The sequence below is a fragment of the Lissotriton helveticus genome, chromosome 7 (assembly GCF_964261635.1).
Source record: "Lissotriton helveticus chromosome 7, aLisHel1.1, whole genome shotgun sequence".
Lineage (NCBI taxonomy): Eukaryota > Metazoa > Chordata > Amphibia > Caudata > Salamandridae > Lissotriton > Lissotriton helveticus.
This window is the reverse complement of record NC_136068.1, coordinates 1,866,915,949-1,866,941,110: the sequence shown is the minus strand read 5'-3', so window position 1 is coordinate 1,866,941,110 and position 25,162 is coordinate 1,866,915,949. Positions and strand designations below refer to the sequence as shown.

General features: G+C 45.4%; 1 protein-coding gene across 1 annotated transcript in view; it reads left to right on the top strand.

Moving 5' to 3' along the window:
• The first annotated feature begins 5,189 nt into the window (after positions 1-5,189).
• Positions 5,190-25,162, top strand: part of LOC144770848 (putative DBH-like monooxygenase protein 2) — a 138,202-nt gene continuing 118,229 nt past the window's right edge. The window contains exon 1 of the mRNA XM_078655628.1: positions 5,190-5,536. Within this exon, the coding sequence (XP_078511754.1) occupies positions 5,243-5,536 (294 nt within the window). The 5' untranslated portion in view covers positions 5,190-5,242. The remainder of the gene's footprint in view (positions 5,537-25,162) is intronic.

The following is a 25,162-nucleotide window of genomic DNA, read 5'->3' as shown; positions in this document are numbered from 1 at the left end:
AGACAAGGGTAGAGGAGGAGGAGTTGCCTTGGTTGTGAAGAGCTCTCTTCCGTGCGTGGTCACGCATACTCACACCATCGAAGGGGCTGACTCATTAGCCTTCACCATCTCCTTATCGCCGCAACAAGCACTAAAGGGCATGATTGTTTATAGACCCCCGGGCCCTGTGGGCTCCTTTTTTGATGACCTTCAACAGGTCATGTCGGTCCTTGTCCTGAGATCGGAGCATTGCTTACTTGCGGGAGATTTCAACTTCCATATGGACGACCACAATGACCAAAATGCCATCAAACTGTTGGATATCGCATCTACCCTGGGTCTTTCCCCTTATCTCTCTGGTCCAACCCACGATAAAGGCCACATGCTTGATCAGGTTTTTTCCACCATACCGATCACGAATATTACACTTCTGCCTATCGTGTGGTCCGATCACTTTCTGGCCCGCTTCGAAATACATTCTATCGCGGCCCCCCTTGCTAGCGCCACGAGACAGCAGGGCAGCAGCTATAGGACACTTCACCGGGTGACCTCAGATATGCTTACTCATGCTCTGACTGATCACCCTCTGGTCGGCACTGGGGATCTGGAGAAAGATCTGGAGAGTCTACAAGACTGGCTTCTTGCCAGACTAAATGAGTTCGCTCCCTTACAGCCGCCCAGGTCCGCTGCTCGGCGGGTCTCTGCTCCCTGGTTCACGGAGGAACTAGCCCTTGCCCGTAGGCAATGTAAAGTGGTTGAGCGTGCCTGGAGAGTCCAGTATGAGCCCGAGGCCAAACAACGATATAAAACAACGATGAAGTCATACCATGGACTTGTCCTTCAGAGCAAGAAACGGTATCTTGCCAATAGGATTGACGAGGCTGCTAACTCCTGTAAGGAGATTTTCTCAATCGTGCGTGAATTTACTAGTCCCCGGTCCATCTCTACTCAGGGTGCTCCGGCAGAGACCTGGGCTAACACTATTGCCAATTTTTTTACCACCAAAATTAGGCAAATCCAGGTCTCTTTCCCGCAGAGAGACCCAGATGATGTGTCTGTGATGCCGATTGAGGCAGCGTCTCTGTCTCCCCCGGGACCAGCCCTGCTCGATTTTCCTCCTCTCTCGGCTGCTACATCTTTAGCCCTGATGAGGAACCTTAAGTCGGGCTCACCATTAGATCCTTGCCCGGCAAAATTTCTGGCAAAAGTGGCAGACGCCATAAACCCTATAGCCAATCCCATCCTTAATCTATCTTTGAGCGAAGGCTTTCTGCCTCAGACCTGGAAGCAAGCCATGGTCATCCCTCTGATCAAGAAACCCAATCTTGACCCAGAGGTACCCTCCAACTATAGACCAATTTCGCTCCTTCCAGCACTGACCAAGATCCTGGAAAAACACGTGCACAGCGTGCTTTCCAACTTTTTGGAGTCTAATGATCTGCTTCATGAATCCCAATCGGGATTCCGCTCCAACCTAAGCACCGAGACGGCGCTCTTGGAAGTCTCGGAGATCATTAGAGAGGTGCTGGACATGGGAGGCAGGGTGTTGTTAGTCATGCTAGATCTGTCGGCGGCGTTTGACACCGTCCCCCATGAGGATCTCCTCATTAGGCTCCATGACATCGGACTAGGGGGGACGGTGTTCAACTGGTTTTCTTCCTTTTTGGCCAACCGCCGCCAGACGGTCTGGGTCCCACCCGGATCCGCCGAGATGCCGCCATTGGGAGTTGGAGTGCCTCAGGGTTCTATCCTGAGCCCCACTCTCTTTAACATCTTGATGACCCCTCTGGCGACATTGGCGGAATCCTATGGGGCCCGGATCGTCTCCTATGCTGACGACACTCAGCTCCTCTTCACCTGTCGCAAGGGTGAAGAGTTTGATGGCGAAGGGATCCGCGAGTGCCTTGGGGCTGTTTTCAGTTGGTTTTCTCAAAACAGTCTCAAGTGCAACTCGGACAAGTCCGAAATACTATTCTTCGGATGCCCCTCTGAACCAGATTGGCGAGGATGGTGGCCTGCCGACATGTTCCCTCCTTCACAGTCCTCTAAGTGGGCCAAGAACCTGGGAGTCAAAATTGATAATGAGCTGTCGCTCAAATCCCAGATTTCCATCCTTACGGGAACTTGTTTTGGGATCCTGAGAATGCTGCGCAAGTTCTTCCCCCTTCTTTCACAGCATCATCGGAGGATCACTGTTCAGGCCCTCATAGGGTCCAGATTGGACTATGCCAATGCTCTATATCTGGGCCTGCCTGAATATCTCCTCCAACGTCTGCAGATCACCCAGAACGCGGCTGCGCGTGCCATCTATGGCCTTCATCGTCGCACCAGCGCCTCTAATCTTCTTGTATCCCTCCACTGGCTTCCGGTGCGGAAGAGGATACTGTTTAAGACCATGACTCTTGCCCATAAGGCCTTACATGGCACTGGTGCCAAGTATCTTCAGAGGAGGCTGGACTTCTATCGACCAGCACGATCCCTCAGGTCAGAAACCTTGGCCTTGGCTCGGGTACCACGCATTAAAAAGGCTCGGCTAGGCGGCCGGTCTTTCAGCTTCCTTGCTCCTCAGCTGTGGAACTCGCTACCGTTGTCTTTGCGAAGCACCTCTAATCTGCTTGTCTTTAGGAAAGACTTGAAAACTTGGTTGTTTGCTGGATAGTTTCTTCCCCTCCGGGTGCCCCTTCTCTGTTATTGTTATGTTTCTTGCTCTCTTTCCATGGCCAGGAGCTCAAAGCGCCGGGACACTCCTTTGGAGTAGCCGTTGCGCTATAAAAGTCCCATTTTAACATAACATAACATAACATGAGGATTATGAATCCGAAACCGGTCCCAGGATGCTTGTTTCCAGTCCAGGGAAGATATGGCTTGGCAGTTCGGGCTGGACTGTTCCCATGACGCACAGGGTCAGACTGATTTGCATATGGCCATGTCTGAACTGGGGTGGCGGAGTGAGCTAAAGAATGGTGATGGATTAAACCCAGATCAGTTGACTGGGGGTAAGTGTTTGATTTGCTCACACGCTCCGTCCATCATCCCCTTTTGTATCGCTTACTTCAAGAAAGAAGGCAAGAAAGCCTGAAAGGTAAAAAAGTACAAAGGTCAGTAAAAGAAAGAATGAAGGATGAGAAAAAAAGAAGGACGTAGGACAACAAAAGGAAGAAAGGGAAGAACGAAGGAAGGGAAAAGGGAAAGAAAGGGTAGTTAAAAAGGAGAGGAAGGAATGCAAAAGGGATGAAAGAGAGAAAGAAAGAAAGAAAGAAAGAAAGAAAGGAAGAAAGAAAGAAAGATAGAAAGAAAGAAGGCAAACAAGGAAAGAAGGCAAATCTCATATTTCATGATTGGGAAAGCCTAGGATTGTGAGGAAAGGAGCGTGTTATGTTATGGTATGTGCACTTTTAAAGCTCACTTCCCACCCGGGAGGGTATCTTGATGCTGATGAGGAGTGTTACTTCCACCTTGTCTGGTTCCTATGTGAAGAATCAAGTTGTCAGCTTCTGCCTGAATTCTAAGACTGAACTAGTGGCCCTGATGTGAAAGAGGAGTATGTTCCAGGCAACAGGAGATAGGTACGAGAAGGCGTGGCCCCCAGCTTTGGCTCCTTGGATGGAGGGAGCATGGGCAGTGGAGAGCTGAAGGTTTTCTGAGAAGAGGTGTGAGGTGGGGATGTGGAAGATGATGCTCATGCCATTTACCCAGAGATGTTGTTGATTACCATCAGGGTGCACACGTTTTCCTAGATTACCATTCAGGCTTAGTTCTCAATAATGCTTTATTGCTTTTGCTGTATTTTTGCGACTCTGTGATAATACTAGCTATGTACTCTGTATTGCATTATCTTCATGACAACTAATTATTCTGTACTATCTTTTTCTACATTCTTTAAAATTTCCCATGGAGTACAACTTTGTTAATCAGTGACTTGGTATTCCCCCATTGTGAGAATAGTGATGTATTTCCGTCTATATCAATGTTGTTTGAGTGGCACAGTTTAAGGTAATTTGAATTAATTTGGGGTGATCTGAAATATTGTTGTTTTGTGAAATTATTGGGCTCTGCTCCCACATAGCCACAGTGTGGGATAAATGTACAACACATGCACACGCATTTAGAGATACACATACAGGTTCAAGCAACAATTGTGAATACTGGATTGATGGATTAATTGATTGATGATTGTGTGGGTGTGTATAGCGTTGGATAAGTGGGTGGATTATTTATATGATGGCATGTATAGAAGAATGCATTCATCTAGGATGAAGATTATATGGGTGTGGTTCTGGATGGATGGGTGGAATTATAATTAGTTTATTCATGTGAAGAGGTCACAGTGGCTAAAGCTATCGATCAGGCAAAAATGTTTGTCCCAGTTCTGGTGAAATGTATCAGCTGTACTGAATAAAACATCACCTATAAGAAATGTTAGTTCTATATAAATGTGTTGTAAAACTCTATTCTTTGAAATATGTGTGACAAAAATGAAAAATACTATATAATACTACTAATTAAATCACTGCTGCCTAATTGTATGACTTCCTGCAGCTTTAATCAAACTCACAAACTAAAGATCAACATATGTGTATGTGAGGAAACGAATATCACAACAAATTCCAATACCACCTGCTCAAATGTGTGTAGGTGGTCTGTGTCACCCAGTTTACAGAAGATACAATCTCAATCTAGTAGATTCAGTCCAAGCCTCAGGCACACACATAATATCCTTTGGAAAATCTAAGATTTTCCACTAAATGTAGGGTTGTTGTTTACATTTCCTCATTTACCTGGGAGATCCTATGCAGACAGACCATCTTCCTTTTGCTCCCTAGCCAATTGTCTACAAAAAATGGAAGTAATTTATTGCAAAGAAAGGCAAGGTATTTGTACATGTTGTCTTAATGAAATAACAGCAAATAAAAAGCTAACAGCAGTAATGACAGTATGTTGCACTGTGTTCAGATGCCAAATTTATGCACAGCAGAAGATTGCCACAATGCCAGCCAACCAGTTAGACAGTAATGTCAAATGATAAACGTGAAGGCAACGGCCGTTTACTGCACCAAAATTGCTCTGTCTGATTATGACCTCATCTTGTTCAACTTAATTAATTTTGCATGTTTTGTATTGAAGCTGGGTTGTCTTAAAAATGCTGTGGGTTGGACTAGAGAACTTCATTCCAAGAGTGGGTGATAAATAAGAGGTGCATGCTCTGAGATCCGCAGAGAAGGACTCGTACAAAAAGCTGCTGTTCTGTACTTTCTGGTATTCTATGGGCTGCTGTAGGTTCAATTCATTAAACATGAGCCGCCAAGTACTATATTTTCTTTCCTTGCTGTCTCTGGCTGGCGGTCAGATGGAGGATCTGAGATTCTCAAAGGCCATGAACCCCGAAGGTACAGTGGTTGTTAGGTGGGACATCAACAAGGCCACCGAGGAGATCACAATTGAGATGGAAGCACGGACACTCGGATGGATCGGGTTCGGACTCAGCCCCAGCGGAGGCATGATTGGGGCAGACATTGCGATTGGTGGAGTGATGCCGAATCAAACTACCTATTTTGGAGTAAGTGCACCAATTCTTGGGGGAAATAAGCTGGTGGTTTCGTAGGACCAAATCTTAAAAATTATGGTGGATCCTCCTCTTAGGAATAGCTCACCTCTTTTTAAACGATGCCCCTTTCAAACAGTTGTGTGAAGTTCAGAATAGAGGACAGGTAGTGGCAGTGAGGAAAAGAGTGGATGGAGCAGTAGTTGGAGAAAGAAGGAGTGGTGGAGGTAACCCTTGATTAAAGTTCTATTTAATACTAATAATATGAATATACCAGTATTTGAAAAGTGCAAACAATTACCCAAGGGTATTAAGGTGTTGGGGGACATTGGGAAGATTAAGTGAGCTATTACACAGAGTCACATGGTGCTTGGCTAACCTGCCGCCAGTGATTGAACAGTGAGCCTATAGGTTCCATATTCAGCCACCCTGGCCGTTGTGCCACACTTCTTCAATGGTTGACTAAGTATGCATGATTGTAAAAATAAATAAGATAGGAGTTGTTAAAGAAAACTGAACTAAAATGTAAAATTTAGATCTTTCCTTCTAAAGCGATAAGCTTTCAACACTTTTCTTAAATGTTAAGAGTACCTGAGCACTTACCTTGTTCTTTGTCCTGCTATGCTTTCGTGCTGCATTATTGCAATGTGATTTTGTCGTATTCTGCAACCGTTTTTAAATATCCTTCTGCTCTCACTGTTTTGTTGTGATGTGTCCAATTATGTATCTGCTGTTATATTGCTTTCTGCATGTTATTGTGTTAGGATCTGCTCATTACTGTAACATATGTCAACATATGGTGCTAAATTTTCCAGCAAAAAGAAGTATTTGCATTGAAACTTCCTGTGTCATTAACCAATGTCTAGGTGGTAAAATAGCGCTGCTCCAACTCCTCAGCTACCCAAGACAACACTCAGCCCAAAACAGCGTCAGGTACCAAGTCTAAACTTAGAACTCACTGCGTTAGTTTAACGTGATACAGCCACAGTTGTATAGATGTAAGCAGGCTTCAGAATTAAACAGTCTTGCTTTTGCTTTGGGGACACAACAGTGCTTATTTTGTTTAAGAAAAATACAAGCTCAGGAGTCATCAGTTTTTCTTAGGAACCCTCACACGGAGCAGCAACATATATATATAGGATATTTTTACAGATAGATAGATATTTATAAACATATAAATATACATATTTCTAAAATAAAAACACATTATAATTCATTAATTAGTAGTTAATAGTAATCTAGGCTATGCTAAAATGAAAGAAAATATTAAATTAGTAAATGCAAAATACATTAAATTACATTTTTAAAATGGGTTCAGATGTGAATACTGTTTTGGGGATAAAACAACTTTTTATTTATAGTTGTGTGTAGCACTTTTTGGGCTAAGGGTTTTTCACTTCAGTCAAGTCAAATCAGCTTTATTTGGAGTAAAATCTACAGCCATAAAAGCATACCAAGAATACACTAATCTGATTTAAAAACAACATTTTCAAATATCTACAATTTTTATAAATACCAATAGTTCACAAATTTCTATTTGTCAATTATAAACATACAAAATACATGTGCAAAAATTCCCTTGTACTACTACTTCTAAAAAATATATTGCGAATGGCAGTGTCATTGTATGTATGCTTGTTTGTATCAGAGTGTGCAGTTGTATCTGTATATAGGTTGGCGTGTGAATTGCGGTGTGGGTGAGTGAGATAGTGTGTGAGTGGCTGTATGAATGAGTATGTGGATGTGTTTCTATAGAGAAGTAAATGGGCTCTATAGAGGAGTACATGCTTGACTGAGTACTGGAATAACTGTGAATAAGTATGTAGGTGGTTGTGTGGCTGTTTAATTTCATATACAAGAGGTTGTATGGGGGTGGGAGTATGTGTATGATATCATCCAGTGGGTGTTTTTTATGTATTTCACTTGTAAACATATATACTAAGGTAAGTGGCTTTTGGAGTACCACTATGGTAATGTGAGTGGGTGAGTAAGTGGTAAGCAGAAGCTTGAGTGGGTATGTGAGACAGTCTAAATATGAGAGAGTGTGTGTATCATTTTCTGTATGGATGAGTGAGTGGTTGTGTTAATGGGTGTGAGTGGTTGCGTGAGTACCTCTATGAGTGAGTGGGTTTATAAGTGACTGTACTGTTGAACGAGAGGGTGAATGAGTGAATGTATGGGTTTGTGGGTGTATCAGTGTCTGTAAATGTTAAATGAGAGGTTACATGAGTTGCTGAATGGGAGAAGATATGTAAATGTATGTACGGGAGAGTGAGAGGGTACATGACTGGCTGAGTGCACAAATGTGTGTGTAAAAGGGTATATGGGTAGGTACGTGGGTATGTGAGTTTTATGGGTGAATGAATGGGTGTGTGAGGGACTGTATGGGTGAGTTAGTGAGTGTAATAGAAAAGATGTGTTGGAGAGTATGTGTTTGTGTCACTTACTTAATAGGTAAGTGGGTTCATGTGTAACCATGAGTAAATGTGTAGGAGTGGGAAGAGCGGTATGGGTAAGTGGGTAGGTGTATGGTTGAGTATATGGCGAAGTAACCAGGTGTCTGAGTAGTTGTATGGGCGGCTTATTCCATATGTATGTATTATTAGATGTATGAATGCCTGTATTGATCAGTCAGTATGTGCATAATTGGCTGTAGATGTGAGTAAGGGGTGCATTAGTAGTGTGTGGTTCAGTTGATGTGTGGATTGCTGTATGGATGAGTGAGTACATGTATGAGTAACTGTATGCATCTGTGAATGGGTATGTCATTGGTTGTGTGATAGTGGGAGTGGGGGTATAAGATGCTGTATGGTGTAGTAGTCGATCTGTGGATGATGTCATGAGTGATGCCATTTGAGATGCAATGAGTGATGTCATGAATAATATCATTTGAGATGTCATTTGAGAGGTCATTAGTGATGTCATCACTAATGTTACTGACCATGTCATTTATATACACATAGAGAATGTGCAAACAATGGTTAACATGTTTACGTATGAAGCACAATGCACTTTCTTAAACAAAAAAATTTCACTGTTGGACGGTTTCTGATGGAGATAGCTAAAGATGAACAATTGACAAATGTTGGGTAGAATATAGAATGAAGACTACATAATTGGAAAATATTTAAAAATGTAAGTGTTGTTATATTCTGTTCAGACTGAAGTGTTTAGAAAATGAACAGTAGCAGGATTAAAAATGGTTAAACAACAGATTTAGAATTTAAGGGACAGGTACTGGAAGTCAAAATAGACTAATACAGAAATTGGGATATCTGTTTAATGTTCAATAGTTAATTAAGTTATGTTGAATTCAATGGATGAATTTGAATTGACCATACAAGTAGAATGAACAATTGTTGGGACCTTTAAAATAAAAGATTAAGAAATGAATTGTTGTACATCACCAATTATCTTTTCCCTTTTTTTGACTATACTTTAATTGAGTTATTTGATGGATCAATTTAAATTAATCATACATAAAAGAATTAACAATTATACCAAATTTGAGTGCTTTCGCTAACTGTATTTCACTGTACATCTTCACATTATAGTTCCTTTTTATATTTTAGTCCCTTTTTATATTTTAAGCGGTATTTATTTTCAAATTTGGTGTTTAAAATTCCTGTAAATAAGTGCAATATCAAGATTCAATGAAAAATGTACACAGTTGTATTCCTAATAATTCTAAATTAGACTTTAACGTGGTGATGTCAGGAGGTGGGTGTATTTTAAAAGCATACTTTGTACAAAGGTCTCTATGGCCCTGTGGAAGACTACAGCTGAAACACAAAACTATATGGAACTGTAAGATGCACTTGATGTGAATATATAAATTAAAAGTATTCGGATAGTGAAAAACATAGGATGTTTCCACGTACTGTTTTCGAACGTATCTGAATGGAGTGTGAGACAGTTCGGTGCACAGACATAATATCGACTCCAAAATATCGTTTGGACAGAATATCGAGTCAAAAATATCGTTTGGACAAAATATCGACAGGACAGAATATAGACAGCCAAAATATCGTTTTTAGGTAAGTGAAGTAATATCGACTGTAAATAATATAGAAAGTGAAAATATGTAAGTATATAATATAGATAGTAAAAATATTCGTTTTTATTTTTAGGGTTCAGGGTCAGTTTTGGGTTTTTGGGTAAAGGGGTATTTTTAGGGTTCAGGGTCAGTTTTGGGTTTTTGGGTAAAGGGGTATTTTTAGGGTTCAGGGTCAGTTTTCGGGTAAAGGGGTATTTTTAGGGTTCAGGGTCAGTTTTCAGTTTTTGGGTAAAGGGGTATTTTTAGGGTTTAGGGTCAGTTTTCAGTTTTTGGGTAAAGGGGTATTTTTAGGGCTCAGGGTCAGTTTTGGGTTTTTGGGTAAAGGGGTTTTTTTTTGGGTTCAGGGTCAGTTTTCAGTTTTTGGGTATTATTTTATTATATTTTGTTACTATATATATATGTTTTAATAAATATGAAATAAAAAATATTTATTTAACTTTCATTAATTATTTAAATATTATAAGTTAATTTAAGTAATTTTAAGTATATTTTAGTATTTAATTATTAATATTAATTTAATTTAACACTGTTTTTAGTAAATACGATATTTTTTACAACTATATTTTTGTAAACGATATTTTTAACTCGATATTTTTGTACTTACCTGTTTGTAGATATTTTGACTGTCGATATTTTGTCAATGATATTTTTGATGGTCGATATTCTGTCCCTCGATATTATTTCAGTGATCCAGACAGTTCAGTGAAGCAGAGTCAACACCATATGTATATATATATATTTTTTTTATTTTTTTTATTTTTTTTATTTATAAAGTTGTATATAGCGCAAACTTGACCCTAGTAGGGTATCACAGTGATTTAAAACAAGGTGAGGCAGGAAGAAAACATGACAACCAAGAAACACAAATGCTGACAATACCCGTTGCAATTTGGAGGAAGGTCAATGAGGTATAACCCAGGGCGATGGGGTGAAAGCCCAGGTTGAGACACTGTATCAGACAATTATCCACATAACTTTGTCAGTGTGTTCGATGGTAGAGTTTTGTACATCAAAAAAGTTTGACTTCTTTTTTGAATGATGTGATTCACAGGTTTAGTCTGATTTCAGGGGGCAGGGAGTTCTAGATTCTATAGGCCAATCAGGATAAAGCACTGTTGTAGTTTTTTTTTTCACAACATTTCTGAGATTTGAAGAGTTAAGGTCGGGTGCTTTTAGCGGATCGTAAGCCTCCAGCCTGCTCCAGTTTATCAGCTAGGTACTTCAGTGTGTTGAAGTGTAGGGCTTAATGGGTCAAACACGCAATTTTCAGCTGTATCATTGCCTCATATGGGAGCCAGTTTAGTGCCTTCAGATCAGGAGTGATGTGCTTGTTTCTTTTGGTTCCAGTGATAAGCCTTGCAGCAGAGTTAAGGGATTCCCTTAGTGGATTCAGATTGGATCTGGGTAGACCACATAGGAAAGCACTTCCATAGTCTAACCTGGGGATCACTAGAACTTGCACAGCCTTTTTTGAGGTCAGTGAAGGGGAGGGAGTGTTTTATTTTACTTAGCCTGTTCATTTGAATATTGGCTCCTTTGGGGGCTGAGCTGATGTGTTCCTGCATGTTAAGATTATTTTCAATGATCTTGTGGAATCAATAATGTGGGGGAGGCTGTTAAATGTTTCATCATTCTTTTATGTCACGGGCGATTGAGAGGAATTCCATTTTGAGCTAGTTGATTTTGAAGTGGTTTCTGGGCAGCCAGTTTTGAGTTTTTTGCAAAGTTGTATTTTTAGATACAATTGGCTGTCATATGCATACATGTGGTATTTGACGTTGGAGAATTTCAGAATTTTGTTTAAAAACTGTATGAACAGGTTGAAGAGAGTAGCCTGAGGACGCAGGGCCACATAAGACACCAGCTAGAGAGCGAGCTCACAAGATTAGAAACTACTCTGCTTGAGAGGGAGGGGGAGGCCGCTGAGGGTAGCGCTGACTTGCTCCAGGAGGCACACACAGTCCATGCGGGCCTCCTGGAGCGCCTCCGGGACATTAACTACGCAGCACATTCGGCAAGGACACATCACATGAGTGACAGACCTGGCAAGTTACTGGCCTGGCTGATATCGCAGGAGACGCGATCAACCCCAGTGGCAGCGATACAGGTGGAGGGGAGAGGCCTACTATACTCGCAGCGCCAGATCCACGACGCATTCACCACACATTACACCGCACTATACCGCTCACGGCTACCTCACCCGTGCCCCGACATTGCTGGCTACCTTGCCCCCCTGCCGATGCCGCAACTGACTGCTGCGCAGCAGGACGAACTGGGAGCCCAGCTCGACTCTGACGAGGTTCGCGACGCAATATTTAACTTGTCTAATAGCAAATCCCCGGGCCCGGACGGGCTCCCAGCTGAATTTTACAAAGCAGGCTCGGCCATACTCATCCCCGAACTCCTGAAGATGTACGCCGCGGCCTTAGAGGACGCTGCCTTGCCCCCGACGTTGAATGAGGCGACCCTGATCTCCATTCCTAAACCGGACAAAGACTGCACGCAAGTGGGCTCCTATCGCCCGCTGGCACTGCTCAATACCGACTATAAAATACTGGCCTCCACTCTGGCTCGGAGACTGGCCCCCTATGTGCCCCGGCTGGTACACCAAGATCAAAATGGCTTTGTCCCAACGCGCCACACCTCCCACAATATCCGCCGCCTCTTCCGAGTGCAGGAGTATGCCACCCTGCGGTGGCCTAGAGCGGGGTGCTTGGTATTGGACCTGGAAAAAGCTTTTGACTCGGTGGAGTGGCCATACCTGGGAGCGGTTTTGGAAAAATTCCAATTAGGTGGTGGCTACGAAGCTATGGTGGAATTGCTTTATGGCAGACCGACAGTTCGGGTACGCACGGGCGCGCTGCTCTTGGACACGCTCCGAGTCTGCAGGGGCACTAGACAGGGCTGCCCCCTGTCGCCTCTGCTGTTCTCCCTAGCCATGGAGCCCCTGGCCACGATACTTAGGGCACGGGGAGCCGACTGGGGCATCCCACTGGCGGACGGTCTCCATGCAGTTTCGCTATATGCGGATGACTTACTGTTGTACGTCAGAGATATCACCAACATCCCGGACTCGCTGGCTGACGTCTTCCGCAATTTCGAGGAGATGTCGGGACTGCGGGTCAACTGGTCCAAATTGGGGGCTTACTCCTTCCACCCGGATACGCCCGAATGCGACGTGCGACTGGGCGGCGGCAGGCTGCAGTGGTATCCCACCACGTTCCGATATCTGGGGATACGAATCTATCGGACTCCACTGGACGTCCTAGAGGGGAACCTTCTAAGAGCGATTGCCTCGGTCCGGGCGCAGATCGCGTTCTGGAACACCCTACCTCTTAATGTCCCAAGTCGGATAGCACTTATCAAAATGATAGTACTGCCTAGACTCCTATACTATTTCGCTAATATACCGACTTACGTGCCGAATAAAATTTTCCGAGACCTGGAGACCCTACTGAGAAGCCTTATCTGGAATAAGGGCCGGCCCAGGGTGGCGTTGACTAAACTGTACATGCCAACGGAACTGGGAGGCCTGGCGGTTCCCAATATGGAACTATACTATCTCTCGGCGCAAATGCAGTGGGTGTCGGAGTGGCTAGGCGGCAGACACCTTGAGGATACTGCCTCGGACGCAGCTGCCTGGACGCAAACGCAAATAAATACTCTATTCCACCCCCTAGCCCGAACCCCCCGCCCCCCCCAGATACACTTAGAGGTGGCACGCAAATGTTTCCTACGCTGTTTGAAGCTTACCCGGGCCGTGACGCCATACACCCCGACCATGCCCATTCTAGGCACTCCGAGCCCTACAGGAGTACTGACTGTGACTTGTCTGACCAGTTGGTCACAGGCCGGGGTGGATACCCTGGGTGACCTGTATGCTGAGGGAGTACTACTCGCCTTTGAGGACCTAACTGCTGCCACGGAACTCCCAGCTGGCCAGTTCCTGCTACATGCGTCCCTTTTGCGTACACTCACTACCCACTGGGGAGATGTGACGGAGGAACCACCGATGCATTGCTTCATGCAGTACCTCCATGTTATGGGAACTGGCTCACACATCATTCACTGGCTGGCGCAGGCTCTACAGGCACACTCGAAGCCATCTGCGCTGAGGTTGCGCGATGGGTGGGCGGCGGACAGGGGGCGGGCCTGGAACGACAAGGAATGGGCAATGATATTAGCCGGACCGACATATGTCCCACGCAGCCCCCGCTTTAAGATCATACAATTCTACATCCTGCACCGCGCATACCTAACGCCTGACAAGATAAATAGGTACTTCGCCACCACGGATGCTGCCTGCCCGCGCTGCTCTCTGACTGGGGCTGACCTCTTGCATATGTTGTGGCATTGCCCTGAGGTAGGCACATACTGGGACGAGGTCGTGATGCTCCTCACGCGCAGCGCTGACGAGCAACTGCCACACACGTGGGAGGCATGCATCTTGGGGCTATATAAACGCACGAAGCTCAACAAAGTGCGGACCCGCTTCTGGGACATGGGGCTTATAACAGCAAAACGCCTGATCACCAAGCATTGGAAGGCGGCGACCTCCCCCCATGCCTCTTTCACTAACTGGGCACGTGCAGAGGGCACGGTACTTCTCCGGGAAGAAACAGCGGGACTCCGCAAATTCCCCATCGCCCAGCTCTGGAACGACCTCCTAAAGGCGTTCCACCGCGCTTGCCGGGAACGGGGTGTTACATGAGCTAAGCGACGACATAATCATGGTGCTACAGGCTGATACTGGGAGAGGATCCAGGCCTGCCCCCCCCCCCCTGCCCCTCCCTCACACACTCGACGCGCGACCCTGAGGGGGGATGCTACCGCTCCCTCACCACGCACTGGATGCCTTTGAGACACTGACAGCGCGCTACCGCCCTGGCCCTGGCGCGCCTGCGACAACGACAGACATCATCGCTGAGGAAGGCGCTGACACCCCCCCCCCCCGTCCACCTGTTCACCGGCAGGAGACGGCTCACCACATAGCTGACCTGCGCCGCCGCCCCGCACGTTGCCGGCTTAAGCCCTGACCCTACACTACAGACGTCGCACACATGCACTTGAAGGAGATAGGAGCCTTGCGCCCCCCCCACCCCCGCCGTGCTTCCTCCCCCCCCGCCCCCCCCCTTCTCGACTGTCCCCATACCTTACATGTGGCCTCGCTGGGCCCCTTCCTGCAATAGACGCCTTGCATTGAAACCGGCAGTGATCTCCCCCCCCCCTCCACCCCTGCCTTTTACTCCTTTCCCAACCCCCGGTTCTCCCAGCCGATATACGGGCATGGGAACAGTTTGTTTACTGGTCCAGTTCCCGGACTAGACTCAATTACCTAGTTTTCTTTTCTTTTTTTTAATGAAGATACAGGAGAGACTATGTTACTACCAAGAGACAATCCCTTGGGGCCACATGCCATCTGCGAGGCGCAGGGGCGTGACACCACTCACATACCACAGGAGGTACATCCAGACACCCGATTACAAATGCGTGGTACGTGGATCAGACACACAGCTTATTGGTTGCTGTCATGCCCCTAGCGCCCTCTCAGTGATAAGCCTGGGAGCACACGTAGGCACACTACTACTGAGTACTCTGACCCCAACCCAACTTGGCTGCGGACTAACCCTGCTGACTCCAACTGCGCACTCCTATGCCTCAGTGAGCTATACTAAAGCATACATCGTCAATACAAGAGCAGCAATACTGACTCAGCATCGAAACCACGCACATAATTGACCCCCTCCCCCTTTCTGACTACCCACAGCTGATTAGTGCACGACCTATGGGACTTTGGGGAGACACATACGGGAGGCAAATGCTGGGTGATCATTGCGATATGAATATTGAGGGGGAAAAAATGTAAAAACATGGGATCTACCATTCAAGTCGCTAGTCAACAAATGATCATACCAATTAACACATGTAACTTGCCGCCGGACCCCCGGGTTGTCGGCTAAATGGCTGTGTCATCCTGCTCAGTACCTGACTAACTAACGTCTGCCCATGCAGCCTTTATCGGGATGTGGATTGTGATTTGTATGATAACCGCATATTGTATAATAAAGATCTTCTTAAAAATTTAAAAAAAATAAATAAAAAACAGGTTGAAGAGAGTAGGTGACAATGTGGAGCCCTGTAGGACTCCGGAAGTGACCAAAGTGATATTTGACTGGGACTCGGTAAACCTTGATACTTTGAATTCTATTGTGTAGTTGTTAGTTCAAACCATTTAGAATGATCCATTATAACCCTGTTCTACATTTAAGTAGGTCATGGTTGACCAATTCAAAGGCTGAGGAGAGGTCCAGGAGGATTAGGAGGCAAGATGCGTTGTGATCTAGCATTTTTAAGCACATCAACAACTATATATGGCAATACCCTTTGCTTGCTGTAACCCTGACGGAAACTGGACTGGAATTGGTCAATAAGGTGGAACTGAGTTATATAGTGCTGGAGAGCTTGTCTTAGTGCAGGATTGTTTTAGTGCAGAAAGGGATGCCTCCTTGCACAAACACAATACAAGGAGTCATTTTTCTCTTACTATGTAATTTGCCTCATGCATAGAAACAAGAAATATGAATGTAGGAGGCATACCGATTTGAAGCAATCCACAAATTTCTGTAACTCTGGAATAGTAGCATCTCCCAGCACAAACTGTAACCACCGCCCTGTTGATCTGCTGAGGACACCCCGGAGACTCGAGAACAGCGGAAGAAAAAAAACAAAAAAAAACAGCAGGGGGACCACAAGAGTGGCCGACCCCCACTGCCCACAGAGGAAGGATCGGAGACCAGCAAAATGGACACAGAATCGTGCTCCGGACCCCTAGTGATGCTCTCCTGGGGAAAAGAAGAAAAATAAAAAGCTCCGAGGCACTCACCTTTGGGCAAATCCATCATTGGCCCGCTTTGAGGCAGAAGCAGCAGCAAAGGAGAGAAGTGGTGCAAAGACTCCTGGACAGCACCGATCTTGGTTGCCTGACACCAAAATGGCCGCCCCGGCCAGACTCCAGAAGAGGGATCCAAGACATCGCTGAGCCAGTAAGTGAGAAACAGTACTGAGGCTCTCAGATCCTCTGCAAGGCACCCTTCCTTATGCTCCTAGCGGGGAGAGACCCCCATGCTCATTAAAAAATAAAAAAAAAGAGCTCTCATCACTCGCCTAGGCCTGTCCCCAATATGGCCGCCATGCCCGAAAATCGGCCGAAAAATGGAACAAAATGCCCCACTTAGAATTAGAACGTTGCATATAGTTTTTTAACATAGACCTGCCCCTATTGCAGAGCGACCTCCCCCACCGCCACAACCTGTGACCTTTCCCTCCTCTCCTGAGGTGCCAACCACAAGATGGCTGCCTAAAATCAACTACTCAACCTGACAACCACTAAACCACCAACAGTGAATTGCACTTTTACATCTCAGACAGGAGCTCCATGCGGCTCACTGTTTGATCCTCTTTACTTCTGTCCCACACTTCCCCCATCCCATCTGGTATATTATTACCTCCTTTGAGTAAAAAACACCACAGACTTGAGCTCTTTGCTGCTCCAAACCCACCATCAACAGGTAGAGAGACCGAAACGCGCCCGGACTACCATATATTCATCCTTAACTTCCTAAGGAACGCCCAGGTACACTAACTCTCGACTGAGGCGACCCCGCAATCCACACCGCCAGCATCCCAATCCACCGCACCCCTGAGTTTGCCCTCTTCTACTAGCCCTTTTAACCTCCCGAATCTCTCCGAACTTAAATCTCTCCTACTACTTTCCGAAGACCCGCCGGACCCCACCTCCCGCCCTCCAGAACGGAGCCCGCCCCCCCTGCCCCAGCCACACACAATGCCTCCCGACATGACAGCCCACACCGCCCCCTACTCTACGAACCACGTAATGCTGCACGGCACAAACTCCTTCTCTATCAGCTTCCCACCTGACCTCTCACCCAAAGCGAAGAAGAACTTTAAACAGAAACTGATTAGACAGCACCCCAACTCACTTTTTGCAGACATTTAATAATGCCATTCAAAAGGAAAGGTAAAAACAGACCTTATCTTCCACACTGAAAGACACGAAGCATGGAAATCCATCTTCAGATCGCAGCTCAGCATTACAAAAACTACCAATACCTCACACAGCTGCAAACTAACAATATCACTCCCTTACCGATCAAGGCGTACTGGTAATACCACGGTGACCATCTATTCCAATGGCACCGTCCTGATACAAGCCAACAGCGACAATCTAGAGTCCTTTGACACCCTCTTCCCCTCCCTCCGGAATGCACCCTCTCACGCCCCCTTCCCCTCCCTCCCCTACTCCCCCCTCGGAGGAACCTGACCAGTCGTCTGAACTCAGATACCCCGTTGGCACTCGCTAACAACAGCAATCACCCCTCACCACGCTGCCTCCCCCCACCACCCCCAGAGAGAACATTTCCCCTCCACTACCCCTGTTCGGTCCTCACCCCCACTTGACACCCACATCTCTGGCACTCCCTAGCTACCCCACATGCCCACCTCCCCACAACACCCACCTCCCGCAGGGTGAACAGGAACCCTCTACCCCCCCTTCAGCTCTCACTGCCACCCGCCACCCACTGCTCCGAGATCACCTGGCAACCCCACATGCCCCCGCCACACGACATCCCTCTCACCACCCCCAGGAATAACAGGACCCCCCCACTTCCCACCCCTAGCTCTCACCCTCACCCGCCACTTGCTGACTCTCACCGCCACCCACCACCATCCCCCCACTCACCCCAACCCACTGCGAAAAACTTGAGCACCCCCCTCCCCACACCCACAAACAACAAAGCAACGACACCCCAACAAGACCCCTCACCACATGACATCCCCCTCACCACCCCCATAGAGAACAGGACCCTCCTTATGCCCTCCACTGGCTCTCATCCCCAGGGGTCCGCCGGCAGCTCTCACCCCCATCCTCCACGTGCCCTCCACTTGCTCCAACTCACTCCGAACATCCGGAACACTCATCCCCCCGAACCAACTGACAATATAGTCCCCACACCCCAACAAGACCCCCGCCACCCTACACTCTCGGCTACGCCCAGACCCCACACGGATAACACAACCAATTCTAGGCTACCGATCTCACTAAGATACTCTCTCCCCAGACCCGAAACGGATAATACAGCCATTACTAAGCTGCACAACACCCTGAGACTCTCCCCCCCCTAGACCCAACACACCTACACAGGTTCAGTCCCGTTACCTCAATGAATTAGAGACTGGGCAGCGACTCTCCATGCTCGAAACCCAGATAACAACTATAATCCGGGGCCTCATTGAAATCTTAGACAACCTCGCAGCACCCCAGCAACCACATCACACCCAACCCAATACCACCCAGACACAACCTAGACCGTCCACTGTCCCTCCCCAGAGATGGATAGCTAACCCCCTCCCCAATCTGACACAGAGATTGAAAAGAACCAGGGACGCCATGTCTGAGAGTGACGCGACGGATCTCGCCTCCTCGTACGACTATCCTATTGTTGTCACCCTCTAATCCAAAATTCAAGTGATCACCGGACTAGGAAGAGACCAAGCCCCCCTAAACTCACCTAGGCCACCGACCACCCGCACTAACATGCCCACGGTCCCCCTAACGAAGTAACCCAAAACAGTGATGACCCCCACTAACTGCATGCTCATAAACTGCAGATCAGCCACCAAACATGCTACTGAACTAGCAGAATCCATCCTCACGCACGACATAGACATAGCATTCATCACTGAAACATGGCTTAATGATTCCTCCCTTCCACTCCTGGACACTCTTGTCCCCCCAGTCTTTACAATCACCAACAAAGGCAGAAAAGACCAAAAAGGAGGAGGCTTAGCAATCATCCACAGAGGCAATATTTCCGTGACGGAAACCGATTCCTCCAACTACAGCACCTTTGACTGCCTAACTGTCGACATCAACACAAAAAAACACTTACCTGCCACCTCATTTACCACCAGCACCCCAGGCAACACCACCACTTTCACTGAACACCTGTCTGACCTGATAGCCCACTGCTCACTACGAGACGCGAATAGCCTTATTCTGGGCAACCTCAACCTACACTGGAACGAAGATAACAACCCGTTAATCTAAAACCTGAGTGAGCTACTATGCAACAACAACCTCACGCAACACTGCACAGAAACAACTCACAAAAAAGGTGCAACCCTAGATGCCATCATAGCCAACCGTGATGCGGTGACAATAAACTACACCCTTCCCGTTGATTGGTCCGACCACCACTTAATCCTCTTCCACCTCACACAGCCAGCCACTAATCAACCCCCCACCCAAGAACAGCCCAAATGGACCAGAACTCTCACTTAGATCAAAATGACTGACCTGGAGGAACAAGTCAACTCCCTCCCCTCTGCCTCACCGGATGATCTATCCACGACAGAACTCACTTACTACTACAACACATCCCTGACATCCATTCTAGACCGGATAGCCCCCCTGAAACTAAAAAAACCAGGAACATCCCTTCCAGATCCTGGTTCAATACGGACATCAACATCGAAAGGAGACAACTTAGAGCGATAGAAAGACTCTGGAGAAACAACCCCTATGCAAGCCTCCTAGAACAACTCAAAGCAGCTCGGAGAAAATATAAAAAATTCATCCGTAACGAAAAAAACAACTTCTTCTGCTCCGCCCTGGACAATGCTAAAAACAGGCCAAATTAACCATTTAAAATCATCAAGCAGCAAACCATCAAGCCCCACATATCCCCCACCTATGCCTCCAAGGAACTGTGTGAAAACCATGCCTGCGAAAGCCTGTCCCCGGCTCCAATAGAAAGCACATCCCTACATCACACAAACGAATGGAAGTCCTTCAATCCCATCATGGAAGCCGAGATTTATCAAACTAATCTCCACCTCCAAACTCGTCTCTCACATACTGGACCCTATACCCACTCAACTGACCAAAAAACTCAAACTCTCCATAGCCCCGCTCTTGTGCAGAATCATCAACAGCTCCTTGAGATCCAGCATCATACCTGAATGCCTTAAAGTCGGACAAGTAACACCACTACTAAAAAATCAGGCCTTGACTACATGGACCCATCCCAAATCTCCCCGTCCTATCCAAAATCCTCGAGAAATGTGTCATTTCACAACTGACGCAACACATGGACAACATCAACGTTCTTGACCCCCACCAATTGGAATTCAGAAAAGGTTACAGCACTGAGACGGCGATCCTCAATATCACAGATGACATCCACAAGTCACTGGACTCCAATCACTGCTGCCTCCTCATTCTCCTCGACCTATCTGCAGCTTTTGACACAGTAGATCACCAACTTCTCATCAAGGCCCTACAAGAAAGGGTAGGGGCAGATGAGAAGGTCCTCTGCTGGTTCACCTCCTTCCTCCTGAACTGCTCGCAAAGGAAAAAAATAAAAAAACGTAACCTCTGACCTCCACCCCGTCAGCAGAGGTGTACCCCAAGGCTCAGTGGTCTCACCACAACTGTTCAACATATACATGGAACCCCTCACCACCATACTCAAAAAGGTAAATATCCCCTTCCACCGATATGCCGATGACACCAAGATCTATCTGGAAACTTCCTCCCCAGACAACATCCTCAGACTAAACAACACCCTAAGAAATTCAACACTGGCTCACCCTAAATCACTTTAAACTCAACCAAGACAAAACGGATATCCTCCTCATCTCCAACAAAGAAGAGAACCCACAAATCGCAGAATGGCTTAAAGCTATGGATGCCCTAAACAGCAATCTCACCCTGCCTAACTCTGTAAAATACCTAGGAATTACCCTAGACCCTAAAATGGACATGATCAAACACATCAAAAACTATGCAAAGACTGCCTTCCTCAACCTAAAGCTTCTCTACAAAATGAAACCATTCATCCCTACTAAAGACCTCAAACAAGCCACCCAATCACTGGTGCTATCCAGACTCGACTATGGCAACGCAACCTTAACTGGCACCACAAAATCACACCTGGCACCCCTCAAAACAACCCTCAACGCAGCAGCCAGAATGGTCACCGGAATCAGAAAATATGACCACATTTCCCCAGCACAAAGCCCTTCACACTGGAAAACCGGATTATCTCGCCGCCAAACTCAAGAAGGCAGGGCAGACAAGAAACCTCAGGAGCTCGAACTCCCTCCTTCTCATCTCCTTGAGAACCCGCAAACACAAAACTGCTGCGAGGTCATTTGCTGGAAACGCACCAAAAATCTGGAACTCCATCCCAACAGATATCAGAACTATCCCGTCCTTCACAAAATTAAAAAAACACCAAAAAACCCTTCTCCTCAACCGTTCCCTCCTGAATGCATAGCTGCCGCCAGCACGCTATCCCTGATGCCGATGCTTTCTGACTTTACATCGCTCAGATCCACCTCAGCCCGCTTCTAGGCAAATGTGCAAACAATTAAGCTGCCTCAAGACCTTGGACTACCTCAATAAAGCATTCAACAAGGCTACCTCAGGACTCAATCAGTACCTCAAGAAACCTATGCTTCAAGAAGCCTCTGCAATCTTGGACTGCCAATCTTTATGCTTTAAAGACTGCTCTACTATGTAACTTTTATTAAACACTGTTGTAAAGCACTCCGATACCCCCGGGTCAGGTCAGCGCTATATAAAACTCCACAAATAAATACATCAAAATAAAACATGTCAGCACAAATCACCACTTGATGGTTTTGTAAATCTGAATGAAGGAACTGGGTTGCATAACATCACCTTGCATGATGCAAGGGCAATGTAAGTCCTAATTATATCTGCCACCACATTTGTACAAGTATTGATGATCTGACTTATGGCAGTGCCTATTGAGCACAATTTGTTTCTGTTTTCTTCATTCTTGTGAGATTCCCCATGCTTTCCCTTTTCTGAGACCCATTCTTTTTTTCCCAGTTTGAATATGATTCCATCACTACAGTAGTTGGTCCTAATGAACTGAAGTGTCCCTCTCATTGCGGAACAGAGCTTCCACACCAAATTGGTCTATGTCTTAGTTTTCACCCCACACACACAAGGCGCACTATTTTTGTCACGATTCACTGGGTTCACAAGCATGTTTTCAAACAACAGTGGTTGATTTAAATATGATATTGCATTTCTATTTTAGATCTAGTAATAGAGGTATATTTTCTTTAATTTTGTAGCGATGATCCCTGACGAAGGGCTCTATGCCCGAAATGCATAGGAGGAACAGATGCCATATGTTAACATGCATGAATGACAATGAAATGCTAAATGAATTTCAGAACATATAAATGTGAAAAAAACATAAACAAGAAGGAAAATAAAATAATTGAAACAATAACATTTCGAATGAAGTGATTTACATTTTCACAAGGAATCCTTGGTCTTTCTACCCAGGACATAGAGGTGTGCACAAGGGGATGCAACTAATGGTACATTGGAAGCACGTCTTTACATGTGTTCATTCAACATCTTCGGCAAGAGACGTTACCCGTGTAGCACCCATAATTTAATACGAACTTTATAACTTTCATTGATACACAACAAGGCTGTGCAATAGTCTTCAAAAATCATTTTGCACTTAGTTGTATCTAGACAGCTTAAAAAGGGTGTGAATGATTAAGGTTCATTTAATGGATTAACTCTACAACTATCCCTTTGAGTCAGGCCACCAGTGGTTTGCCTGCTGCACTTAGATATGCTACATCCATTGATTTGGAATCACAATTACTAGCATCACCCTAGCCATAAACTGTGTTTCAAATTCAAGAGTTGCAAATCCTTGAAGACATACTGAGCAGACATTTTAGGATTAGTATCTACTGGTTCCATTAAAAGTAGAATTATTGATAACTTGAGGTCCTACTAATCTAGATGAGAACCTTGTTGGGCATATGAGTAATATTGGCTTGGTGTATGAGCTGAACCATCCTCTCAATGCTGCAGCATGTAGTCACTCAACATTGCTTATTGGAGATCTTTGGTTGGTGCTTCAACCCGTGATGACAAAGTAATGCCCTTCAGGTTGGTCAGAGAGGTGGCTAAATGGGCTGAATTCCAGGACTTTTTTGGCAGCTCTCATGTAAACTAAATGTTAAAATGGCAGGAGAATGTTCTACTTCTTATTCTGGAGCAGTCATCAGATTTTTCATTTTTTGTGAATAATTTGTAATTTAATCTGAAATCATCCCACTTACCTTTTCAGCTAACTGTAACATCACTTTAACCTCAGCGATGTACATAAAGAATGACATAAATGTATATACCGCTGCTTTTTTAATCCCTTACCTCACTGTTACTCTTTTTTGTCAACTTAACGTTAAAAATCTCTTAGCTCCCTTTATCTCTACTCTCAAATAAACCCCAAAAAACCCTTAGTCCCTTTTGCCTCTGTGTACCCTTTTAACTGAAAAAGCCCTCACTTTTTTTCACCGCAACCCATCTTTGAATCCAAAACACCCTATAGATCCAGTACTACCCCATACCCTTAGACATCCCTGAAGATTAAAACCCCTTTACAAACCTTACTAACTTGTATCTTAACTCACCCCTGAACCCTAAATACCCCTTTAAAACCCATACCACCCTGAACTCTTACCCATCACGTAACCCATACATCCCTGTTGCTTAAAAACATTGCATTTATGCCATTAAAAAACATACTTACCTGCATAATAAAGTGCAGCATGGTAAAGAAACTAGATGGTGGGAAGTGTTGTGATATCCTTTCCTGTAGAGATGGTCGTGATACATGTGATCATGGTTGGTTTGGAGGAGGATTAGTCTAAACTCAGGGATTGCTTGGATTGGAGAGTAAAGAGATACAGACCAAAGTATAAACTTTTTTAAAGATACATGCCTTTGGCATGTATTTTAACAAGCTTAGGTAGGCCAACAAATGTAAGCCGGCTAATAAACCAAGACAATCAATGTTGCTTCTAATATGCAGAGAATGGCATCTAGAATTTTTGGTTTCACAGTATCTGTGTGGTGCAATTTGGAAAAAGATTGGTATGAGACCAACATAGACGTTTTATTGGTGTGGGATGATATATGTTTCCCCATTACTTTTTTCCACAAAAAGGTGGTGAAAACGTTATAGTTCAACACATGGTTGGATCTGCCTATTTTATTTATTGTTAATTAGCGATGCTTCTGAGTTTCAGAGCTTGTCGTGATATTGCTGGAGTTGCTTAGCAATAGATTTTGTGTACAGAAAAGTCTTAAACATGCCAAGTTGGGTTGCATTGATAGGTTACTGTTATAGTGGAAAATTCCTTCTTTGTAATCATGAATAAAGTACCCTGTCCCCATAGGTTAACAGATTGTAGGTATATTGATGAGGTTATAGGCTACTTAGATCACTCCACAAGAAGCACCATGCTCTCTGCTCGGCCCACTCCTTCTGACTGGCAGCTATCTTCTCAGTCATTTACCAAAATGTGACATTATAAGCTTGGCTGACCAAAGTAGGCGAATAAGGTTGTGTGCACTGAGCACATTAATAACACGGCATAACATAATGGATACCTTCCCATATCTCTTAATAGTGATATTAGCTTTTATAATA